Source organism: Malurus melanocephalus, unplaced genomic scaffold (assembly GCF_030028575.1).
Source record: "Malurus melanocephalus ecotype Western Australia unplaced genomic scaffold, MMel_1.1 scaffold_539, whole genome shotgun sequence".
Classification (NCBI taxonomy): domain Eukaryota; kingdom Metazoa; phylum Chordata; class Aves; order Passeriformes; family Maluridae; genus Malurus; species Malurus melanocephalus.
The window spans coordinates 190,166-212,135 of NW_026623771.1; the positions used below are offsets into that span (position 1 = coordinate 190,166).

Sequence of the window (21,970 nt, forward strand, 5' to 3'; positions counted from 1 at the left end):
TCAGGAAATGTGGGCACAATTTTGAAAATGGTGAGTGGTTTGGAAATTATGGGCATTTTGAGCAATGGTTGAAATGCCAAGATTTTTATATAAATTAATTTTGCATCATTTAATCTAAGGGCTAATAAACTACCATCAAAATGAAACTTTCAGGCCTTATGMAATGACCTGACCCTAAGGAAGCAAAAAAGTCCTGGCTGGTCAGAATTATTTCAATTTTAAACAAGACCTGGATATTTTCTGCCCTCTTCTGCATCAGAACTAGATATGTTTCTCTCAGAGTGGCTGAGGCTCTGTGCTGGACCTGGCTATTGTTTGACAATGTCCTGACAGCCTTTGATTGCTCAACCCTGCTGCCAGAGGTGCTCAAACACTAGGAAAAGCAGAGTTTAACAGAGCCCTCTGTAAATCGCTGGCACGGGAAGGGCAGGYAGCACCCCAGGGGAACCCATGGCAACTGACAATTATTAACAATGTGTTGGAGCATCTCCTGAGTAAGAGGGGACACGCTGGGCATGCACTCACCTCCAGCATCACCACGCAGATCTGCTTCACACACTGGATGATGGCGTCGGGAGTGCCGGATATGGTCACCGCRCGCTCCGTCGAGTTGGGCAGCATGTCCCCTGCCACCTGCACCTGGGCTCCTGTGGACTTCAGCACAGACAGAGCAAAGACACTGTCACCTTCAGGCAGGCAGTGGCACCTCTCCAGTCATTCACTGATGCAAGTGAGGGGGTGCACGCCTGAACTTTTTATCTTCTCTTTGCCACACACGTGCTAGTGAAGTCTAAAGATTTTTAGCCTTTTTTTTCATATCTGTAGCTTTGGGAATTCTTAATATATAGCTCCTGGTACTTTTCTTACCCTTTCTCTTAGATTTTAGAATAATAAGATAACCCTTTTAACATTCCTGAAATACAGTCTTATTTTCAAGAAGAGAACCTCTAACAAGGAAATTTCATTTTGCAACCAGAACTTAAGACATAACAAGAAAYAGAGCAAAGACGCCCCTGGAACAACTTAAAAGGGGCAGACCAAGGGGTGGGTAATGGGGGTAACTGATATTTTATTGCATGTAATGGCTAGATACATGAACTAATTAACCTTATAAAAATTGTAGAAATACTGTATCACATGTGCATATACCCACATTTTGTGCTCATGAAAGCTTTCATTAACAACTTGCTTTTATATTATCATTTTAACATTGTTTGAAAAGGTTTCGTTCTTTATTCGAGGCAGCACTAGAGCACATATGTAAACTTATACCCAGAACATGGATTTGCCTGTTCAAGCCAGTTTGCCAACACCATCACCCTAGGGAGGTTTGTCCTCAGTAGCTGTTAATGAATCAAACTGTGACCTGATTTTCAGGAGAGGTATTTTAACCCTCTCAAAGACAGTTGCAAAGCTGACTAAAAAGTAAAAAGGGTGAAATGAAGTGCTCTTCAATAATAAAAAAAATAAAAGGAAAAAAATACTGATAATTGAAGTAGTTTGGCTAATCAAATGAGTCACTCTTTACTGACAAAGGACTCTTTAATCTACTGACGGCTGACTTGTGCGTCTTCTTGAAATATGGGGCTGCCTTATGCTATGTGGTACAGAAGCACTTCTAAATCATAATTAGTGTTGATTAAATATATGCATATCATCAACTTTTAGCTCATTAATGAACCCAAGAAGGTAATGAGCCACTTTGGGGTTTTTTTTTGCTTTGTTTTTTAAATTTGATCTTGGCACTAGTAGTGTGTCTTAGTTAAAAAAAACAACCAAACAAACAAAGAAATAAGAAAATGAGAGAGGCCCAAACAACCCTTGACACCCTTGTATTATTACACAAACACGGAAGACCTTTTCAGTCAATAGAGAAAAATCAAGGCATCTGATGTTGACTAAGCTCTTTAATGTACTGTAAAACAGGTCTATTCTTGACTCTTACTGCTSTGCAGTATTTTGGGCTTTAAAGAAAAGTATTTTCAGTAACCACTAACCAACCTTGCTGTGTCAGTCAGCAAGGAGTTAATTTATTTTCCTGCTGGTTATACACAACACATGTTATCCTTCGTTCCAAAGACTGATGAATGCACTGATTGCTTCTTCTGTTCATTAGCGCTGTTTAAGACCAAAGTATCAATTCCATCCTCTGTAATAGCCTTTGGAATTTCACCATAATTTGATCAATCCCTCCTGCTTTTTCTTTCTTTTTTTTCATAATGTTATCTTGAAAATAGTACTGCAACCCCACATGCTGTTCCGAGGTGCATGACTGAAYACAAAATATCATCCCTTTTGCAACTGCTCAGTGTGTTGTGTGATGATGAAATTGCACCACATCTTGGGCTCGATGCTCCCTTTCCCCCCCTTCTTTCCTGGCATTTGCTTTTTAATTTATATTCCTGGGTATCTGTACATCCAGCACAAAACACTGCCAAACACCAGAGTCATTTATGCATCTGCTTCCAGTGCTGATCTTGTTTGTTCTCTGACTCTGGTCATATGTCAGTAGAAAGAGATGAGTAATATTTTGTCCATTACTCCTATGTTTAGGAAGATTTGCAGTGTGACTTCTCACTACATTAGCCTTACCAAAACATCTATTTGGCCAAAACCAATCCTTTTACTTCCTTGYACCAGACTGCAGGTAATTGCCTCTGAAGTTATGCTCACCAGGATGATCACTTCAGTTATTTCATTTAACCAACAGACCAATCTCACCTCTAAAAACCTATGTCCCGAACACATTCCCACAGTGCTCTGAATGAAGTTACCAATATTTAATACAAAATCCAAAGTATGGACAGCTGTAAAACCTAGAGCTAAGCACTCACCAGCATATAGTCTACACTCATGCCTGCTCCTATTTTAACACAACTAAGAAATCAGTTTAAAAGATCCATAAAACCTGTSAATCTTGAATTCACATTTTAGATCAAAAAAGGGAGTTTCAACTTTGCAGAGCCTGTCAAAAGCCTTTTGCTTTGACACAGGCAAATTTAAAAAATGGATCAACRTGTTATCTTAGTATTTAATACTCTTCATTCTAACCATGTTGGAACGAATTCAAATTTGGATGGAATATTGTCACTTCCTCCAGAATATTCCTATTCGTATTTTCTCAATATAACTGAGCATGTACCTGATTTTCTTCTATGAGTGACTACAAGCACCAGATCCTTGGCTTCCCATGTGCTATATTTGTTACAGACATGCACGGAAGAGTTAAATTGCATGGTACTTTTTGCATTTTTGGTSACAAAAAAGAGGCTCTAGAACACTGAATGAACGTCTCTAGCTGAAGTCTGGACTAAAAAAAATCAGTATGCGTTTGGAATACATGAAATTAGGATACCACTGGACCAGTGACATCAGGGAGAAACAGGCAAGAAGCAAGAAAATTACATTTTTTTTAAAGTAGATCTACTAACTTGGAATCTCCAGTACTACTTGAGCTTTTCTCTTACTGTAAGGGTGGTAACTAATTTAAAAATGTTACAACTCTTTGACTTGGGTCACCTGAGTATCGCTGGGGAGGAGACTATGCCTGAAGAGAAACTTGAAGAGCCATTTCAGTCACTGTTGCTTTGATTAATGGTGCATCTAAGATTTATACACTGTAAAGCTGTCTCTCTATTTCACATCCAGTCTTTAGTGTCACGGAAGGTACAAGGCCAGCTGTGCTGGACCTCCTGCTTCTCCCAGAGCAAGGCTTTTCCAGGTTTTTCAGTCAATACATGCTCCTGTTGGTCCAATACATGCTCCGAAGTAGAGCAGGTGATGCCAGCAGGGCCCACTTCAGCAGGATGCTGAGTTAGCCAGTGTCCCCAGCAGACATCCCAAGACTTACCTCCCTGATTTCTTTGATTTTGGAGCCTCCTTTTCCTATGAGGGATCCACACTGACTTGCTGGGACGACGAGCCGCAGTGTTACGGGYGGTTTGCTTGTCACCGAGCTGTTTGTCATCGAAGCGTTTATGTCCTGTAATCACAGTGTCAGTGGGTATTAGCGGGGGATTTGTCACTCCTGGTGAGCACTGAAGGGCTCAGAGCAAATGCCCAGGCTGTCTGTGGAGACCTGGGGAGGGTGCCACCAGCTGTGGCTTGTTTTTCTGCTAAGGAAAGCCCATCACAGTGATTCCCTACAAGCATGAGGCAGCTTGTGCCAAGGGAACACTTTGGATGTCTGGCATTCCAAGGTTCATGCTGTGGGACCAGAGGCTGGAATAGGAGGAGGAGGTGGTGTCTGTCATTAGACTAGCCAAAACAGATGAAAAAGACAGAGGCTTTTGGATTCACAGGCTTACAAATCCTGTTTCAGTCTGTGTTAGTCTCCTTTTCACCACCTCAGTCAGAACATTTATACTACATAATATATCTTTACATTTCACACAGTTTCTTCTCAGATTTTATTCTAAGGAAAACAGCTAAAAAAAGGAATGACAAAGAACCTGTGAATAATCTGAAGCAGAGAAAATCAGTTGATTTTGATAAATATTTTGCTGTCCTCTATATATTTAATTTCTTTTCTGTAGCAGGTCCATAAATATTTGTAGCACTACACAATTTCTAAAATATTTTCCATCATGGCTACATAACCAGAGTATAAAGCTCAGCAGAACAGCAAAGTGCCTGTGTCCAGGTAATGTAACATATCCATGTATCCCACTATTCAAAGAGACTACACTACACAGTCCCATAAGCATTTCAATATACTTTTTGTTGCAAGGTTTAAATTGTTTTAAATATATTTTGATTGTTCAAAATCTTGTAGGTAAGACAAAACAATCCCTGTGAAGACTTCCTAACAGAGCACAAGATAAAGTTTATCTTCCTGCTGATCAACAGATACAATTGAGAGCTTAGGATCACAAAAATAAACAGCACTGTCCAACTCCTTAGAATTTAAGAGCTTTTCATCAACACTAGCKATGAGCTGGGAAGTTGCTCATCCACCTGTGAGATGGCACAGCACAGCTATTACATTCTCCACAGAAATGTTACCCAAAAGATCAGGAGAGGAATGAGAAAAAGTGCATTTCATATTAACTCATTTATGATGCAACAAGAGTTACAGCAGACAGAACTGATGTGATTCCCTATGCTTATAAAGACCATCACTTGTTAAAAAAAAAGTGCCTATATTGTGCAATCAGGACYCCAAATTATAAAAAAACCTAAYCAACMACAAAACTACTCAGCACTTCAGGCAACTCTGCGCATCTCACTGAACTAGTATGGGAGCCCAGTGACACCAGAACTGATTCCTACAGAATCTCCCCACTTGTGATGGAAGCATTTTCCATCCAAGAAATGCCTTAGCATAGCCTTACTTAGCTTAAAAGAGAAGAAAACAAAATTTTGAATGGAAAGAGGCACTGCTGCATGTGCCAGTATTCCTCTGCCAACCAGTAATAACTCACATTCTGTTTAGTGCCTGTGTCAGTGAGAGATTGCAATCCAAAATAAAGCCAGGGGGTAACAGAATTTTGCAGMACCCGTGTATATGAGATAAAGTTATGCCAATTTTTCAGCTGCAAGATGCCATCTCACTGTATCATGTTTGTGTCAGGTGGAGGCACATGATCATCCAGATGCAGGTAAATAATCCTCTTCAGCCACATGGCACAGCCCTCATAATGATACTTCCCATATTATATGTGGCCTGCCTCAAAGCCTTCACTGAAGCTCCTGCCTTCAAAAGCACTTTGCAAGAACTGGAAGCCACTGTTCTCTTTATTTTGTTCTCATCATTTAAKAAGAGCAAAATCCAAACATGCAGGCACAGCAGGATGGAATGCATAAAGGAGTTGTTCCAGCTTAAAAACATGACAAAGGAGAAATGAGAAGAAAAAAATCCCCTTCAGAACTGCACGCTTCCAAGTAGGGATGGCTGGAGAGTTTCCCACAGAACAGTCACCTTTCAAACTGGGAGACTCCTATTCCTTTAACCTCAAACTTTCTGTGGCATTGCATCCATTTCCTCAGGGCTGTGGCAAACACTACAGCTGAATCTTGCATGGCTCGTGGCTTTCTCCCTGCTTGGTGGGCTGCTCCTCAAGCAAGACAGGCGAACTGGGAGCCTGGAAGTGCTGGGAGAACCAGCAGTTCATCCCCAGCCCTTGGCATCCCAGGGTCATAGCACGTAAGGTTTCCCAAGGTAAGCTAACCTGGCAGCTCAGAAATCTACCAAAACTCCAGGGAAAAAAAAAAAAACATACCAAAATTATTCTTTATTGGTTTTCAAGGAAATGTTGACCCTGCCAATTTTCACAGCAAGGAGGATTCTGTGAGGTGGCTCATCACTTGGCAATGACCATCACACGACTGACCAAAGTCGTTCTGCCAAGAATTAATGTTTGGCAATAAGGTATCATTCTGATTGTTTTTATCACCTTCCTTTTATCTTCTCCTACTTCCTAGAGCTGAGCAAGGTCTTCACCTATGTTTGAAGATGAGCAAGGATTACAAACCTTTTCTTATTTATATGGAGAAGGTCTGACTACCGAGTTGTGCATGCTGGTTATTCCAGGGCTTAACCACCATGTGTTTCTGGAGGATTACACAGACTTACAAGCAAAGCTAAAGCTGCCCCACTCATAAATGAAATTACAGCTGCCATTTCTCAGRTCTCAGGCTCCAGTCCAGAAATGACCACTCTAAAATGTCCCTTCTTGCAATTMCAGTGGCCTGCCTTGGTTAGTGTCCTTTTCTAACAATTCTCTTTCTCCCGTGCAGTGAATACTTCAGGTATTTATGAAAACACCTACCTAGCTTGTAAATTCATCATAAGACTGCTAGGAAATCAACTTCCATTAAGAAGGCTGTCAAAGCAGAGTGATATAAGGCTGCAGAGCAACCACCATGAGAGCACAACCTTTCTTATTTTTTTCTATCTATCATGTTTTGAGATTTTTACAGACATTAGAAATGCATTCCAGGGTTTCCATGTCCTCCTAGACCTGCTTATTCCCAGGTATACAGCTGTAGGGTTGAAATAAAAGGTTCAAGGTCTTCATGTGGGCATGCATAATAAATACTAAAAGAAGCCTTCAAAGCAGCAGTCTCACATATGCATCTTTTTTCTTCCATTTCAATGCAACTGCAATAATCAGAGCTGGACTGAATTTTTTAAATGGCTGAAGAAATCTCCAGCAAAAAYATATGCATGAAAAATGGTAGCTAGCTAATTTGTTATTTCCAAACCAGCACTTTATTTTGCCTCCATAATGTTACAGTTACCTCATTTCATTGGCAGGAAGATTTATAGGAAAACTAACTGATTATATGAGACATATTTCTTTACTGCTGTTCTTTTAAATATACCACAAACCAATTATGTTAAAACTAAATACAGATATTTCAGAATAGTACTTCATCTACAGGCAGTGCCAATACTCCTTTGCTCCTATAATCAGTGTCATTGGAAGAGCCCAGACTACCCTCTAAAACCTGCAAGTGAAAATAAGTGAAAAATCCAGCCAGATGCCCAAATTTCAGATTTCTTTGCTTATTGCTACCTACAGCACTTTCAAAGACTATGCCRTGTTGGGTGGTGGGATCTGATGCTGTGCAGTGTTTGATGTTTTTATGAAAAATGCAGTATTATTTCCACTGGGTATTCATTTTGGTGGGAAGTGGCAGGGATTATCTGTGCTAATGATTCTCTCACAGCATTTTACAGGATAAGGCCCTATGTGGAACATGTTTCTCCTGTAGAGAGCAGAGACACCTATCTCTGCAGGGCTCTCTGGACTGGAGGGTATGGCAYTGTACACCAAGCTACCTCTGAAACTAGAAGAAACAGGGATTGGTCCATGATGGGYTGGAGATGAAGAGGAGAAAGAGATGACAACAGGAGGTTTTAAAATTGGGTTAGACAGAGCTWGTCATGTTGTTCTGCAGGCTTAAACCTCAAAATCATTACTATTTCACTAATAACTGGCAAGAAAAAAACCTCGAGCTTTTTATAAAATGTGCTATGACACAAAACTAAGACATTTTATTAACAGGTTGAAAGACTGGAATATCACATAGGAAGAYGTGAAAACCCATGAAGGATTGAAGAAATATAAATGGGATTAACATCTGCAGTATTAAAAAAGAAAAAGTAATTTGTCTGACAGGAATGTTTGCCAAGACTGAAGAGATGAAAACAGCTGAGCAGGAGCGGGGGACAGCCACCAGGTAAAGCATTACACTAGCAGGAGGAGAGGCATTTCCAGCAGTGGTAGAGAGATGCATGCACAGCATTACTAGGACAAGGGACTGTTACAATGCCAAAGTTCCTTTGTGGAACTTGATTTGTAACCTGCCCATAATTATGGGCACACTGAACATAAAATGTAACTAACTGGAAGAAGGGACTACTAGAGTCATGAGAAAGGTGGAGAATGCATCCTCTGGAAGACTGTGCTTGGATCACTTTCTCTGGCAAAAGCAAGGGGATAAAATCAGTTTCTAAATATATATCTAGAAGGGGAATCCTCAGGGATGGAAATGCAAGAATTATCTAAACTAATGGCCATTGCTGTGACAAAACAAAGCTGCATGAACTGTTCATGAATGAATTCAGGTGAGGAGTGAAAAAAAGGTGTCTAATTATTGGAGACCTGAATTGTGGAACCAGTATCAGGAAATAGAAAAAAWTCTAACTAGGTTTTGATCCTGTTGTGAAGATGCAAGTTGTAGACATACAGCTGATGCCAGAAGACAACTGCATCTGATGACTTACAAGCTCTCTTCTAGTCCTGTTGCTCTAAACTTGAACAATTGCCATGGGTGAATAAAGGCACACATTGAGAACTCTCACCAATTTCATCATCTCCCTGTGCTACAGGGAGGTGTGGGGACTAACCTCGCTGACTTGAAGAAATAAGAACCCTTAAGAAAGGGATTAACATCTGTCAAGTGTAATCCATTGTGGAGAGATCCAACCCTTTTCTTCTGCTGCAGGTGATTCAGCCCACSTGTCTGCAGCCTCTTCCATTGGGAGAATGTGAACTGCTTCCTGCAGGGGCATTTGTCTCTCCAGAGAGGACAGGAGGGATGCCTGGACTAGACATATGGTTTTCAAAAACAGAGGGAGTTAAATCCTCTCCAGAGTGACCAGAGTTCTTGTCCTGTATTCTGCTGTGTTTTCCGTGAGGTTCCCCACTAAAATTGTGACCATATTTAATTGTAGCCGGTCCATAAAACTGAAGGAAATTCCAACAATTTAGATACATATCTGCACAGAACAATTAGTTCCACAGTGAACTGAGCTCTTGCCTTACTTACTCTGAGTGCCYCTACTTTAATTGGTTTTAAAAGACAAGCTTTAAATATGGTAATTGGTAATCATATAGTTTGTTTTTAAAATTAAAATTTTCTAGTTAAACGAACTATATATTCATTTTGACATATATAACATTTACATCAATACCAACTGGATTCATATAAAAACAGAGTTAAAAGGCAATTATTCTTTTCAAATCAAACCCACAATGGGAATAGAATCTTTCCAAGACACTTTTCCTACCATTAGCACATATTACTAGAAGCAATTGCTTTTCCCTGAAGCCTCCAAAAAGCAAAAGAAATGATCAAACATCTTGTAAATTGACCCATTATTTTTCTTCAGYGTTGCTGCCAAAAGCATTTATAAAAATATAACCACTTTTATTGCTATTAAATGGAATTAMACAAATCCTATTTAACATTAAAGCAAACATGAGAAAATTCAAACAGTGTTTGTATTTCAGCTGGTGAAGAGAAAAAAAAAATATTTGCTTACCTCTTCAAATTTTAGTGCAATCATAGAAAAAGCTTTAAAAATTGCATCTGTTGGGCCTGTTATTGTCACAATTCTCTCTGGACAAGTGCCTTCTGAAATATTGATTCGAGCACCACTCTGTCAAAAGGAAAAAAAATATTTTCCCAAGTTATACTTCCCAGGGAGCAAACTAAGTAGGATCAGGATATAGTTTGGGAAGGAATACCTTGAGGCATCTAATACACTCCCCTACAACTGCAGCCCCAACATCATATAATTTCAGCATGAGCTGATCCCATTCCAAAAATTGATGTAACTGCTGAAAGTCAGATTCTGTCTGAGTAAGAGCCTTCTTTGCAGTGTGCAAACAGAACCTCTGTAACTCAAAGTTGCAAATAATTGAATAATTAATTCTTTTCCCTTCCTTCTTGCAGGGTTAACCTTAAACAGGACTAGACCTGCAGAATTTAAGAGAAGGTGGTTGACCCCTGGGAGCACGAGCATCTCTCAGGAATGATGCCCCTCTCTGGTTTGGAGCCCCAAAGGTGAGGCTTGACCTCTACTGGGGTCATGCTTTGCACAGTGGAGAAGGCTCCTTGTAGATGTGCCTCATGTGAAGGCAGTCAGTCAACATGCACRGAGAAACCCTTCAAAGGAGTGGTGCTGGGACAGGAAACAGCACCACTACTGTGTCTGTAAGGCAAGCAGCCTGTTGGATGGAGTTAGAAACCCAGGAGTCTGGTAGAAAAGCCAGGCTGGCTCTCAGGTATACTCAGTCCTCTTTATGTCACTGTGGCAGTGCAGAGAAACCTCTAAACAAGGAGGTTTTATATATTTATRAATTTGTTTTTATAGATATATTTTTATATGTGTATTTAAGAGGATTTTGGTGTAGGTAATGATTACATCCAATTCAGGTAAAACCCACTCTACGCGTTCCCTGAGGTTTCAGGCATGGAAATGCATCAATACAGCCTAACAAGTCACTGGAGCCTCAACCCATCCACAGGCATTGACCTTCTTGGGGATCAGAGCCTGAAGCAAATGTGAGACAACCTGGGTTAGTCTGGCCCTTTGCCTTCAGGGTCACCATACAGCAGAGGCTGTGCTGTGTATCCCAGCCCTTATCCACAGCATGCTGCTGCTCTACAGCAAGGGACCGTGTTTCCCCATTTGACAGCACCCACACTAAACATGAAAGAACCAAAGCTCAACAATTCCGACAGGAAAACCTTTCTGCCACAGACATGGTCACAGAATTGAGGGTTCTGTACTTTTCTTTAGGCCTTAAGTTGTCTCTGACATTTCCCCAATGACAGAATTGTCTCTGACATTTCCCCAAAGACAGAGTTACATTTCACACCATAAAGATGGCATGCACCCTGCCACATCTGCCAGAGAAGTCAAAATAAAAGTTGCATTTTGCTTTTAAAGAAGTACTGAAGAAGGTAGCAATTTAAAGGGGGACCAAGCTTTATGTGGAGATAAAGCCTCTTATYCCCATTCTGATATAAAGATGGATAAATTCCTTCATTTATAAAATAACCAAATAAATAAAACCTCTTTTGGCCACACATACATGACAGCAATTGTCCAGAATCGGAAAAACATTTGATATTTATCTTGAAAGACCAAGCAAGGATCACAGATATTCTTTAAGAWKWTCTACCCAGAAATCAGCACTYTCCCATGATGGCTTCCCATCTGCACATACAATTTATATTGAARGATATCTGCTCATGATCATAATTAATTATTAAACTTAAATGTGTTTAATCAACTGCCAGGTTTATGTAGTACACTGGAAACATTTTTCCTTCCCTTCTTTTCTTTAAGTCTTCGCAAATGTGTGAAAACATGGGTGAAGACCCTTGTCATCAAAAAAGGAGCTCAGCCTGACAATGAAATCCCTGTTGTGTATATTTAAAGATGGATGTCTGCAATTTTCTTCACTAAAATACTTTGACATTTCCCTGCCACAGACCTTCTATCTGAGTAGAAAACAACAAAGCAGCTGACACAGTAATGCACTGCAGCTTTACTAGAGCCAAATTGACTTTTCTTGAGGCATCTTCTATACWGTGCACTCCCAAAGTTTTAAACAGCAGGATTTGTCCTTTGACTTGTACTTTCAGCAGTTGCTTCAAAGTAGAAAAATTACATGGATCTCCAGGTAGGATGTGCTGCCTTGCAGGAGCAGTGTGAGTCTGTAGCCTCCACCTGAGCACTCCTCTGAGGACAGCACAGCTTGCTCTGTGGCAGGGAAAGAAGCCTGCAGACACCACGGATGCTGAGGTTTATGCAATGGACTATTTTAACTATTTGGTGTCTACAATCTTTTCAAAGGATTCAAATGGCAGGTGTGCAGGTCCACCCTGCCCACATACTCCTCACAGCTGAAAAATGAAGGCTTTGCCAAGAGATGGCTGAGAAATGCTCTGGCTTATACAAGTGTGGCTCCAGCTCTGCTGAAGCTCGTGTCTACCCTCAAACTTGATGTGTGTCAGTCTGATGCTTGGTTTCATATTTTTGGAGACTACCAGGAGGCCAAGACATGCAGCACTGATGCTGGTATGTTAATGAAAGAGACAGTGAGTTTGATGCACAGAACCACGCTGGTGAGCTGTTCCTGAGATAAGGCAGCAGCAGGTACATCGTTGGGAATAAAAGACTCCAGACTGCTGCCCCATTAGAAGGTTACTACATCGTTGGGAATAAAAGACTCCAGACTGCTGCCCCATAAGAAGGTTACATTAACAACCATGTTTAATCTAGGACAGCATATTTCTACCCCAGCGCTTGCAAAGAATGGGGATGTTGAACTATCAGCCCACTGGATGGCAGCATCGGTCTGCACATGCTGAACTCCCTGTTCTCTGAGCTGGAAAGGAAGGSAAGTGAAGACATCAAAGCTTGTCTTACCTCCTCCCTCATCTTCTTCACTGTCTCACCTTTCTGTTAAAGAAACATAAAAAAATCCATTAGCCTGGGCTAAAAAAAGAGAACTGATATACAATATTTTGACATGAATATAAATAAAGTTATTTTCTGACCTTTCCGATAATGCTTCCAACCTCCTGAAACAGAAAAAAAAGAGACATTGTGAATGATATGATTTGTTACAGAAGAGCATTTGTGCTGCTCCTAAGCTATTTCACTATCACTTATTTCAAAGCTTCAGTGTGAAGCATAGCTCCCTTCCATTGTTGCTGTATACAAATATGTCATGTTAGATACAAAGGGATGGACTAAAAATGCAGCTTTGCAGCCAACTGATGGTGCAAGAAAAACACCTTTAATAGAAACCGATCTCGTGGTTACAGATCAATCCTGCTACTATAAACACAGACAAATCCCTATCAGGGAATGAAAAGTTAAGAAATAACAGAACCACACAGTCTACTAGAGAAAATGAGGTATAATACAAGCATCAAAATAATTGCTGGTTTCTCCAAGGGCAGGCATTTACTCTCCTTACACCATGTAATAGCGAGGGCTGAATTTCCACGCTACTGAGTGTTATTGTGTAAACACCTGGTGGCCTGTCTTAATCTCCCTATTAAGCACTTACCGAACAATAATTACTAATCACTTTTTGGGGATTTGGGAATTGCAACTGGGCTCCCACAATGTTACAAGAAGGGAAAGAAAATACTGAGAACTGTGGCTCTGAGCATACAATAGGAGAACAATGTGGCAGTTCTGGCAACATCCCAAGGGTTATAAGTTTRGTGAATAAAGCCAACAGGTAGCAAAAATGAAACTATTAAAGCTAAAATGATTAGTCTGGACATGTTACACAAATCATGCAGCTGTGACATCAGACTGGAAATCATCTGATGGAGGGACTAGCTAAWGGAAAATAACCTCCTCTGCCATACTAACATTGTGAAATCTATAGTTAAAGATCTCTCTCATATAGCTGAGCTGTCCCAGACATGATACACCACTTCCCCCCCACATCCCACACCATACACTTAAGTGTGATCCATCCTGCAACACAGTCCAAAGTGTAGGATTTTTGAAATTGTCCTCCAATGCTCTATCCAGTGACGGACTCGTGATAAAGTGGTACTGACTTCACTCTGCAGGAAAGAACTACCTGCAGTGACCTGGAGTTCTTTTCATCAGTTATTTATAAGCTCATAATACGAAGCTGTTTGTGCTCGCAACTCCTCAYATCCTGCTCAGAAGACATGAAGACTTTTCACTGAGAATTTACCTATATCAATGAAGAACTCTGGCACACAGTTCCTTTATGGTCTCTGCAAGTTTGCACATAACACCAGACTGCTGAACAGGCTGCAAAAAGGACAAGCTGGACTAAAACTTGGTACCTTTAAACTGACTTGGCAGAAAAGTCCCGAGGGTCCCAGCTCAGAACTTCAACATAMCTGAGTGCATCAGCAGGGCACCCCTGATCAATCAAAGGCTGCACTGCATTAGCAGGAGTGCAGCCAGCAGGCTAGGGCAAATGACTCTTGTCTTCCTGTGTTTATGAGACCATGCCTAGAGCACTGTGGCCTGTTTTGGGCTCCTAGTCAAGACAGACAAGGACACACTGAGGTGAATCCAACGCAGGGCCACCAAGCTGGTCAGAGGACCAGAACACAGGGCACATGAGGAGAGGGTGAGAGACCTACATTTGTTCTTAAGAAGAAAAAACTTGACAGGGGAGTCATACTGCAGTGTACAATAAGGAAAGTAAGCTACAATATCAAATTCCTACTCAATGTGAAGAAAAAAAATTACCATGGGGATGGCTGGACATTGAAACAGGCATCCAGGACCCAGCCTGGGCAAAGCCCTGTGTAATCTGCTCTAATGAAATCTGCTTGATTCAGGAGGACTGGAGAACTGCAGACGCTTGGGGGTCCCTTCCAACCTTCATCGCTCTGTGATTCTTCAGTCATGGCCTTACACCCACTGAAGTGAATGCACTATTAGCCACAAAGTTCCTCAGTCCTGTGAGGCCCCTTCTCAGGTTTATCTTAAAATTGTACTTTTCCTGTTTCCCATTCCCCCTTTTCATTTCCCTTCTAACTGCTCTTCATGATGGCATTCTGCTCTCTTGTACACACTGACCAGCAATATTGTTTAGACAGGAGCTGCAAATCTTCTCGAAATCTCTCCTTAAGGAATCTACAGTTGTGCTGGCCAATGTAAAGTAGATCTTAACRTGTCACACAGCTGAGTGTTTTTGGTAAAGCTGCTTGTGTCCATCTGGGACTGTGAGACATCTGCCCCTCTGCACATACAATGCAAAGCAGCAGCTCTGTGAGAATGGGAATGAATGAACTCATTACAGTTCTCTGTCTTGTAACCAAATTATTTGAGTATTGTCTCTTAATATGCGGGTTTAGGTTACACCTTTTCCTGTGGCTGAGACTGCCACACCAGCATGCTGCCTTGATACTCAAATGAGAAGCAGCATTTCTGTTAGCAGTGACACAAATCTTGGACACCCACTCCCTCAAATTTTGAACATCTCACCATTTTTTATATTATCACCATAACTCTGCCAATCTGCCACTAATTGCTGAATGGGCTTAGAGCAAGGCTCTCAGTGATGACAAGCCCTGGGAATCCCCTATGTCCAGCAGTTCCTATCTGACCACTTAGCACATCTGGCAGTTTACTCTTGAAAACTTTTTCCATTCTTTTCAGTTTCAGCTTTCAGAAATAATTACTTTCATAAAACAAATTCTTAGGAGACAGAAGGACCTTTTGCTAGAGGTAAGAGCATTCTGTTTCAGTTGCTATGGGCAAGCAACTGTATTTCAGTCCATGGTATAAGTTTAGGTTTTGTATACTTGAAGTTTCACTAGAATCTGTAGACCTGGTCTTGAACCTCAGATAGGTTCCTTGGAAATAGGAAAACATACTTTTCTTAGGAACAGGAAAACATACTTTGCTTTAGGAACAGAAAAGCAATGTAGTGTTTGTAGCATTGGTAAAAAAAGATGGCCCAACAAGGAAATTAGGAATATTTAAGTAAGTAAAGGAGAGCATAAAATAATAGGATTCTCAAATTGTTTGTTTCATTTAATTCTGTGGGAGTTTTACTTTGGATTTTAGTGGAGACAGGAATTCTTCCTGACTGATCAGCACCATGTCATTTATTAACAAGGAGTACGAGCTGCTGAATAATTGAGCAGATGAACTGTGTGAATCCCACTGAAAAAAAATGTTACAGTAAGACTGGTGATCAGTTCCTTGRAGCACACTTGCAAATGTCACTGTAATTCTATGGAGCACTTCAAATTCCCCCCTTCCTCAAAAAGGTAACTTTAGAGCTTATTCTTTAAGGCAGTTTCAAAACATCCAAGCTGATGCCACCTCTACCACTGGGAGATGGGGTTCAGCTTGTCAAGGTGAGGTAAGGTCACGGGGCAGAGAGAAGCACTAACTTTACATGAGCATTTCTTACTTTTTTCAGAATTTTGCTTCACACAAATTACTAAAAAAAAATTAAAATTAAAATGCAGACTGGTTTTCACTTCAGTCTTTTCTGAGGTCTTAGCTTTTTCTAGGAAAGCTCCAAAAAAGTACTGGTGACATCAGATCATGGCTTTAATTACAATGAGAAATCTACTTCAGCCACAGATTAAATCAAAAGACTGTTTACACATCATTCTTCAAACTGCCAAAGTTACCTCACTAAACCTTTAACGCTTTTTCATACAGTCCAGTATTTGTTTCATACAGCTTCTTGTACCACCTTGAAATAAGTTTACTGCTAAATGAGACACCTAACACCATTTTTATGACATTCAASTTTTATCWTTATTTCTACCCAAGGTTACTTTGATGGCTTTATCTTCTTCAGAAAATACTTCTAAATCTGTCAGACACCAAATGTGCTGTAGTTGAGTGCATAAGATGTCAATCACTTACATTGGTTCATTACAARTTAGGAGTTCAGTGTAAGCCAACCAACCAACCCTCAGTGCTGTCCAGGGAGAGATAATGGAGGATATTTTGTTCCTAATAAAGGAGGGAAGAAGTGTACTCACAAGGGTTTTGGCTTTTCTCAYCTGCAGTAGAAGCAGCCTAAACTGACACTAACATATGTGAAGTTGGTGAGAGGAGTCCTACAGCTGAYGKCAAATTCAGCCTCACTGCAGGTCAKACAAATGTTTGATTTAGCTGCATTAATAAATAATTGCCTATTACAATATACTAACAACTCGTGAACTATTTGCTGTTTTCTACGCTTAGGAATAGCAGTAACTATCTCTCATCAATTTCAGACTGATTTATTGACTAACCATCCACATGTAAATATAGTGGAAAAAGTTATACGATAACAATTACTGAGCTTCATATAATCACATTTCAACAGCAAATCGAAAAGAAGTGCGCAAAAAGAAGCAATAAAGGGGGGAACTAAAATTCAGTGGGAGAAAGTCAACCCATCTGGCAGACTGATGGCAGACCTAAAGTACAACCCAGGCTACCTGGATTCAACATATAAATCCCCACCCTCCAGAAGCAGCTGTGCCATGCTGGATGAACAGGTGGACTCAAAAATGCTGTGTSTGTCTGCCTACATCCACTGACACATACTCACACAGGCACAGGTATATTTGTGTATTTGTGTATAAGGTCAACATATACATGCAGGCACTAAACAGATGAATATAAAATTTCCTTCAAGGAAYGACAGCAATCTGGGGGGCCCATCCTGAGGTTCATCAAAGGGACTTGAGTTTCACATAGTGCTGAGTACCCAGCCCAGGTAATGCCTTTGAAAGGGCATTGCATCCTGGTGAGAGCATCTCAAGCAGGAGATCCTCACACTTATGTTTAAATAGTCACTTTGGAAAACCCCAGGAAAATTTGAAGTCTCCATGCTGATTCCAGATAGCCTGAAGATAATTCTCAAGCCTGGGGAAGTGAGCTGTCATTATGATTTTCTTCAGTAGGAAGTTTCTAATAAAGTAGATAAAACAACTACAGCTGAACCTCACTGACAAACCCAGGAGACTGCCCAGCATCAGTAAAGTATGTTGCTAACAAACCAGCCATTCATTGTAGATAACTTGAGGAAAGGCAATGGGAAAAATGGGATGGTTTCTTTCATGCTGAAATGTAGCATATAATATTATTTGCATAATTTTCTTATTACAAGAATGGGATGAATTTTGTTCTTAATGAAAATTTGGGAAGTGGTGGGCCCATTAAAGAGCACAAAGCTATTTCTGCAGATTTTGCATCATCTGTGGTGAAGGCGAGGCAGCACCAGCAGAACAAGAGGTGGCAACAAAAAAGTCTGTGAGTCAAGGCTTTTGCACGGTCCTTGACGCAAGAATGACTAAACAAAGACATAAAACTGGCTGAAGAAGAAAGCTATTTCCTAATCARTTATCTGGTTTGTCCTTTGAATAACAAGAGAAAGAAGTAAGTCATATTATGAAAACAAGAGGCTTTAAAAATGGTAACAAACCTTGGTTTAAAGATTAACCTTTGATCTGTAAACATAAAGTCCGAAATTCYATGACTTTTYCTAARTGTGAGAYTGGTTTAATAATTACTGAGTCCTGKAAAATCAAGCCAAACCCASRYAGCTATTGTGGGACCATAGAAACACAMAGGTCTTGCTCTATTATCATGTAGTTTTTATTATCAGTGCCATGAGGCAAATGGAAYAAAAGCTTCATAGCATGCCTGAGATAAAGCCACATCTAGATGGAAAACACATTTAAGAAATAATATAGGAATGTATGTTTTYACCCCAAAGCATCCGACAAAGCCCAGGCACCATCCTGAAGGCTAAAATTCCTTCAGGCAATGCTCTGATTGCTAATTTGCTTTCTATGAGCAAGGACAAGGCAGAGCAGTAGGGCTGAGTCTACAAACAACACAGCTTTGAAAGGAAAGAAATACAGCCTTCTATAGTGGGGAAACATCCTTCATGGGACAAGGAGGGCTCCTGGCAACTGTACACGACAGCTGTGCTGATAAAGTTTTCTAGACCCCGACCAATTGTTTTTCTCTCACCCATAAAAAGGCATAACATCACTCAACTCTCTCTCTTCAACTGAGGATAGGGCTGCCAATAGTCAATTAAGGTAATGAATATGCTTGCATGGACAATCCCAGGAACAYGTTCCACAAAGATACTGAGCAATGCGTTTGCGTGGAGCATGTGGAGCATCAACACTTTTCAAAGATTGGAATAAAAGTCAGTTTTTGGAAACATGATGTAATGTGTCAGGGTAAAAATGGCTACCTTGGATAAACTGAGAATCTGATTTGTGTTCTGGGATTACGTGGGATTAGCCTCACTGACACGGGAGATCTCATGTTCCTAAGTGATGCTTCAGTAGTCATTGCCTGATGCTCACAGCCCTAATTTAGAAAGGCACTGCAGTCCAAGGCCTTCCTTACTGAGGCAGATCTTACACTAACAAATGTGGTAGTGTATGAAGAAATTTACAAATTATGTTTTTTTCTGATGCAGATTCCAGTATTATGCGTCTTCCATCTAACGTTTTTTTTGGGCAGCTGTGTCAATGGGCATTTTTCCTTTGCTCTTTGATAGCAGATGGGTAGCCTGCTTAGATTCAATTTCACACCTAAGTTCCCAGCCTTCCCTTTGCCAAAACCAAACCAAAAACCAATTCTGTCCCTGTGCTTGTCCCTGCTCCCGTGATGCTGAAGTAGCAGCACTGAGTAGGGTGTGTGCCTTCTGCAATCTCAGTTCATTACAGCCATGGACCGATGAGGAGCTTTCGTTTGGTAAAAGTGGGAACACTTGGCTATGGAAATTGTTTCCAGTGACATAAGAGTGTCCAGGGGCTGGGAGAAACTCTCTCTCTTCCTTTCTGCTGATTTTTGGGGCTAGTGAGAGTATCTTTGCTACAAACACACCAAGAGGAGATCCATCTTGTGTTGTGCAYCTGCATGCAGAGTTTTGTTGCATGAGCAGGGCTCTCAGGTATCACAGTAAACGCAAGCAAACAAAACAGGAACTATAATAGCAATAGGCAGGASAGTCAATCCTCATAATACCCTGACAGCATTCGTGGAAACTGGAAAGAACAGAACAAAYGTTGGCTTGATTGGTATTTTACAGCTAGGATTGTATTACTGACAAGGYGATTCTTAAAGTTATTTTGTTATATTCTATACTTCAATAAGTAAAAAATAAAACATCAAATGGGAAAGGAGAAGGGCATTAACTTTAAGATGGGGAAAGTTTATTTTTGTACTTGCTTGATGGCCTTTCAGGGAGCAAATTAAACAAAGAAAGTGGCRACTAAAAGAAATCTCTGATGCCAAAACAGCAAGAGGTAATTTTTCTCCATGATTTTATTCTGTATTTGAGCTGTTAAGTGTGAGCAATCAATTTATGAGTCTAAATTTTCCTCCTTTTTTTTGGTAAAAATTCTGTATGTAGCACCACAGAGTAATCACGTCTGAAAGTCACCACTGAAGCTGGATGTAAGTCCACTGTAACCAGGGTCCCAAGACACCCACAAATCCTGCTGAAATAATTTGGAACTCAAATACCTTGAGTTGCTCAGGGAATGTAGAATTAAGATGTAAGTACTGGGAGTTCAGCACCTGAAAACCAAGCCACTCATACGTTTTTTTCCAAACCCAAACATTTGACTGCAGGTACATTTTCTAATTCACTACTGCTGAATGAGAAATGTGTCACTGAGCAAATGTTATCAGTTAAAGAAAAGCTCCACTCAATCATCATATCTTTCATTCACTGATTTAGATTCTATACTCTAATAGTACATGTGTGACTTTTTTCCAGACATGTTTAAAATTTGCATAGTAGACTTACAGAACGTCATGAAAATCTCAATACCAGAAATTTCTCTTGGGATTTCCTTATTAGGATTTGTTTTCAAAACAGTATTTTTCCCATTACTTCCAGCCAGAAGCACTTACAGCATTCAAAATAACTTCACTCCATAACACTTGTATTTATTCTCTCCGTGTATTTACGAGAATTTCTGAGGAAAGCTAGGCAGTCTCCTCAGTCTCCTAAAACTTGTGCTATTTTTCTGCGAATTCCCCCTCTGCCCAGTCTTTACCATCACTCACACACGTGGCACCTGCTGCTGAGCACAGAACYGCAGGTGTGATTCTGCAGAACACTAAGGTAATTACCTTCTCTTTGCCCCATGATGCACCAACACCACACATCCAAAATTGCACACACTTTTCCTGCAATAGTTTTCCTCTCCAACTCAGCATATCCCAAATGTGCCACTCTCTAGACACTGCCACATCTGATGCTTTTTAGCCTTTTATGCTTTCCAGATTTCCTTCTGTCACTGAACATGTATCTTCTAAATTACCTTCTCCAGTTAATTGCCTCAACTCTCCAATTTACACCTCTCAGTATTTGGCAAGAGTCCTACTTCCCTGCCAGTTTYCCCTTCACTCCTTCATTCTACCTGTAAATTATTTCCTTGTTCTTCCTCATTAAGCCATTTTGGACTTTTACTGCTGAACTCCATTCCCTTTCTCTAAAAGATTCCTCAGACTCAATACATTACTATATTTTACTTTGGTTTCTTGCAGACTTCACTGCACCCAATATGATTTCATCAATGTACACGTTCACACAGTGCCCTGGGAAACAATGCATTATTTCTCCTGCAGGTTTGTACTGGACAGAGGAAGCAGAGATTCGTGCACCACCACTATGARATGCAGGTGGATGTCACAGTGGATTTGTGACCTGCTGCACTTTYTGTGCTGGGTCATTTGAACATTTTCTCCTGTTCCACCTCATGGACCTGGCTTTTAAATCTCCATTAAGCTGCTTTCCTGAGATTTAAGATCTTTCTACTGGCACAGTCTCTTTACCATCCACATCTAAAATTAACCTTTAATRGTGAGCCTCCAGGATCTTAATCAGCCTATTAACACTGGCTGTCTACAACAAACCAGTCCCAATTCATGAAATCATTATCCAGTATAGTTTAAATAGGTGCTTTTCCAACATTTATTTATTTATGTTCATGAACTGGCCAAAACTAGCTCAAGAACACTACAGATGTCAAGTGGCAAATACCTGTGGAAAAGGTTAAAACTTCCCACAGTCTTCCAACCTCATTACCTGTGGCAGTAAGAAAGGCAAAAAAAWCAGCCACAAGTCAAGGGAATAGAAAATTCAGCAAAAGGTGATCAAGGCATGGTAAGAAACATGGAACACTACCCCTATACCCTATAACATGCAAAGAG

At 40.5% G+C, this 21,970-nt stretch overlaps 1 protein-coding gene across 9 annotated transcripts in view; it reads right to left on the minus strand.

Moving 5' to 3' along the window:
* LOC130582917 (poly(rC)-binding protein 3-like) overlaps positions 1-21,970 on the minus strand; it is a 283,354-nt gene that overhangs the window by 23,698 nt on the left and 237,686 nt on the right. For all 9 annotated transcript variants that reach the window (XM_057381899.1, XM_057381898.1, XM_057381893.1 and 6 more), the window contains 5 exons: positions 12,808-12,831; positions 12,677-12,709; positions 9,776-9,892; positions 3,851-3,982; positions 526-654 (listed from right to left, as the gene is read on the minus strand). In XM_057381899.1, coding sequence (XP_057237882.1) covers positions 526-654; positions 3,851-3,982; positions 9,776-9,892; positions 12,677-12,709; positions 12,808-12,831 — 435 coding nt within the window. The remainder of the gene's footprint in view (positions 1-525; positions 655-3,850; positions 3,983-9,775; positions 9,893-12,676; positions 12,710-12,807; positions 12,832-21,970) is intronic.